Consider the following 4,076-nt stretch of genomic DNA (forward strand, 5'->3'; position numbering starts at 1 on the left):
ATATATAAGGACTGACACAGCGAGGACTCAACCGTAGCTACTTCTGGACTGTAAATGTATTTTCTATATTTACAAAGTGACTGTAACTATGGAATATGTTTGAATATGATTGAAACAAAGTATGACAGTATAACCTGAGAGGGGTACTTTTGTTCAGGAATATATGTCTGTCCTGCAAACATTGTTTCAGTCTTGCACCAGGCAAGACTCACGTCTTCCAAAGATAGACGCAGAGAGCAGCCCTAAACAGATCACAGGCTACTTCATTTTAATAACAATATTCATCATTCAGTCGTGTGCTGTGGGTGTTAGTCTTAATCAGACTATAACATGGCTTGACTACATGTTCACAGCTTTGTTTCAGTAGTTGCTATTCTTTTTTGCCACAGATTGTTTTATGATCAATAAAACCTTAAATCTATTGAATTTCATAATAGTGCTCTGGCCTCTGTGTGCAGGTCTTCAAGACAATACCACGGCATGTAGCTCCAGTCTGCGGCAGTGTTCACAGTGGTAAGAGTCCTGACGGTAAGGCAGGTGTTTGGACATCAGACCCAAAGCAGCAGTGGCAAATGCAGCACTGATGAGGTGCAGCACCAGGACACATTTCACCTGCAAATGACAACAGAAGTGCTCATTTACAATAAGGTAATTACTCAAAACCTAACCCCAGCATAGAAAAGCAGTGTTTTACAATATATGCACTACTCTGCAGCATCCTTCACATTTGCCTGTGAAAAGGCTTTCATTGGCCTTTTGTTACCAGTTACGTCTGTGACGCTGGTATTGTTTTCACCTGGTGGGTCTGTGTCATAATGGTACAATTTGGTCCTTGAGTCACCTACTGCAGGAAATACCACAGTGCCAAGTGTTTATGTATGTTTGTCTGTGGACAGGTTTTTTCACCACGACAGCTTCACAAGCGTGTAATTGTGTAGTTGAGATCAAAATGAAGGTCGAGTTTGAAAATGGCAAGGGGGTTGCAGGGGCCATTTGAGCTCTTAGTGTTCCCAAATGGCACCACTGAACACTATAAAATATTCAAATATTCTTACAATAAATGATGGTGCATTTTTGTCATAAAAATTAACTTTAGTTGTAGCCATTTAACAGTGAGTTATTTAATTGTCTGGCATCAGTATAATAGTTTAGCATTTTGAAACTAGAGGCCTAAGTGTACTCGTGTTTTGTAGGGTGAATGGCTTTTACTGAATGAATCTAGCTGATTGTGTGTGTACAAAAGCGACCTGTATAATGATACTCACCCAAAACAGAGTAGGTTTCCTCCCACTGTGGACCAACACTGAACCAGACAAGGTCACCTGGTGGGTTACAATACAACTTACTTAGACACAGTACTTTCTACTGCGGGAAACATGAAAGTCTGACAACATGACAAAACTAACCTGTATGACAACAATCAGGAAGAGGGCCACATCTCCTGTAAAGTGGACCTCATGGATCTGGAGCACAGAGGCACTCAGACAGAGAATCAAAGCCCCAATAACGATCTGGATTGCCTGAGAGAGAGGGGGGGTTAGGAGCAGTTAGCCTAGGTGACCAGCAAAATATGGCAATATTTGTCAGAATTTCAGAGCTCTCTATTGTACAGTGACCAGACGGTTTGTCTGGGATTGTCCCGCTTTTTGAGTATCCCAACAAGGTGTTCCAGATTTATCAGATGTATTTCGGCTATTTATTTAGGTAGCTATTAGTTTCTGTTTGATGCTCCTTCATTTTGATTTATTTATTTGGGTATTTTTTTAACTTTAAGATTGATGTTCATTTCAACAGTGATCCAGTTAGTACAGTCTGTAATAGAGTCAAAGATTGTCCATTCACATCACTATCATTATTATATCGGCCTTTAAAAATTGATATCTAGTCCTCATTGTATAATGAGCGTATGCTCAGAGCAACTGATGTAGTACAAAGTTCGAGATGGAGTAGATGGGAGTGGGGGTGGTTGGGTCAAACAAACACCAGACTTTTGTCCAGATTACCGCTGTTCTGTGTCCAGTACGAAACTAAAAGTAAACGTCAGTCTTTGTCATGTGCGCTCACCCCTAGAGTCTTTGGCTCCATCTTGAGGTGGGACTGCAGTTGGCCCGGGGAGAGGGTCCCCACTGCAGGCATTGGATCTTTGTCATTAAGAGCCATCCTGCTGGAGAAAGAAAACAGTATTTACAAAATGATTCAGTCAAAGAAAGGGAGTACAGCTAAAGAATGGAGAGGATTGTTGAAAGAAATGAAGTTAATATACTGTAAAATATGCACAAGGATGTTGGTGACACGATTTACCTCAGAGACTGTCTATGTATATCTGATGATGTCCCGTGGTTTACCTTCATTCTATCTATCCGATCTGTTAAGACAGTATACGCCACCAAAAGGCAGAGAAGATGAAAACTGCTAAACAATGCAGGCTCCAAAATGTTCCTGGTGCATTCCCTAGCATCATTAGAATATGTGATGAGCTCACGGCGTACTTGTGTCCTTGTGGCCATGCTCTTTAAAAAAATACTGTATAGCGACAGGGAATCCACAGGGCCACTGTGATAAAGTCACCCTATAGTTTGAAGAATCTATTAACATGTTTTTTTTATTAACTTTTCTGATATAAGCATTTCTTTATTTGATTTAGACTTATGTTCGACAATTATGTTAATACTCTTTTAAAATTTTCTGACACTAAGTGATGCTGAAGACTCAAAATGTTTTCAAAATGTCATCCATCTTCACTGTGAGTGACTTACATGTTTTCAGACTGGGCACTCAGAGAGCTTCATTCACTGATGAAGACTGACATGCAGTTGAAAGCTCAGGAAAAATAAAAAGTTAATCGTTGTGTTGACATTACTTTGTCAAAATGTTCTGATGTGTTCAAAAGTGCAATGACAATTTCACCATATAGTCGCATCCAATCTGCTGACTTGTCAAAAATGTGTATAAATCCATAGTAAACTCGAATTAATATTTTGTGTACATGGATTAACTAACAGCAATCTTCACTGAGTGACAAACATTGTGACCAGATGCCCCACTGGCCCCTACTATCGCTCCAGGTAACATTCATGTGCTGATACAGTCCAGACCAAAGGTTGAACACTAAAGGGGAATAGACGGTCCAAAAATATTTATAAATATGACTCTCCCAAATCGAAAAACTAGAGTGCCAAAACTCATCTGTGATGTCAAATATAAAGCCTGGAACTGCTCCATAGACAATTAATCTCATCTCCATTGGAATGGCGGCGCATGTAGATGTGACGGCTAAAACACTATGTTTTTGAACAGCCATTTTAACGAACTCTGTGCAATCAAATAGAGAATGACATTCAGTGCTTCATGTGGCCGAACAGGAACGCCAACATAGAGAACATTCCGGTAGTCCGCAGTAGACACCTGGGCGCTGGCGGGAACGCAGTGGGATTTGGCACAGCTCCAGGAGCAGCCCTAACAGGTCGAGCCGTTCTGTGCAGGCGTCCTGGATATTTATTTGTACAGGACCTCCTTAGAAGACTAACGCCATGCTTTCCTTAGAACTGTGTCTATGCAAACTACTGTGATGAATGACACATGAAAGCTGACGTTTCGCTTCCTCGGCGTTGTCGTCAATGACACTTCTTCCTGTCCCACGTTAACGTTACCTGTCCTAGTTTCTCCTGCAGGACGAAAAGCAGTGAGCAGACGATCTTACCTCAGCTGTGTTCCAGCAGCTCGCCGTCTCTTCGTATCTGCGCGGTAAACGTGTAGCCTACAGCCGTGGTGCTGTCCGTGTTGTTGGCTGCTCTGCAGGCTGCAGCAGGGTGTGTTCAGGCGCTGGATTTCACTGCAGTAACGATGATGCTGCGACTTCTGCAGACTTGCTGCAGTTCACATGCACGACTGCAGACAGGGGAGCCAGCAGGCTGTGCTTCTATATTACGCAAACCTTCCAAAAAAGTACAACACGCTAACCCTTACTAATGTTGAGATGATGCTCTATCAATACAATTTTCTTTCTAGAAGTCTGCGTACAGTAAGAGGACACAGCAGGAAATGGCGGGGCGGTTTTTGGGACCGTAATACTGCAG

At 41.9% G+C, this 4,076-nt stretch overlaps 1 protein-coding gene across 3 annotated transcripts in view; it reads right to left on the bottom strand.

Annotated features, from left to right (window-relative positions):
- The window catches only part of LOC116396598 (uncharacterized), a 25,056-nt gene extending 20,980 nt beyond the window's left edge, over window positions 1-4,076 (bottom strand). For 2 of the 3 annotated variants that reach the window (XM_031871294.1, XM_031871291.1), the window contains exons 1-5: window positions 3,701-4,075; window positions 2,065-2,164; window positions 1,407-1,520; window positions 1,266-1,322; window positions 475-612 (exon numbers count right to left, since the gene is read on the bottom strand). In XM_031871294.1, the coding sequence (XP_031727154.1) occupies window positions 475-612; window positions 1,266-1,322; window positions 1,407-1,520; window positions 2,065-2,160 (405 nt within the window). In that variant the 5' untranslated portion in view covers window positions 2,161-2,164; window positions 3,701-4,075. Of the gene's footprint in view, window positions 1-474; window positions 613-1,265; window positions 1,323-1,406; window positions 1,521-2,064; window positions 2,165-3,700 lie in introns of all 3 variants that reach the window. The other variant, XM_031871292.1, reaches the window with a different exon arrangement.

The sequence above is a fragment of the Anarrhichthys ocellatus genome, unplaced genomic scaffold, assembly GCF_004355925.1.
Source record: "Anarrhichthys ocellatus isolate YVR2014 unplaced genomic scaffold, GSC_Weel_1.0 scaffold57, whole genome shotgun sequence".
Lineage (NCBI taxonomy): Eukaryota > Metazoa > Chordata > Actinopteri > Perciformes > Anarhichadidae > Anarrhichthys > Anarrhichthys ocellatus.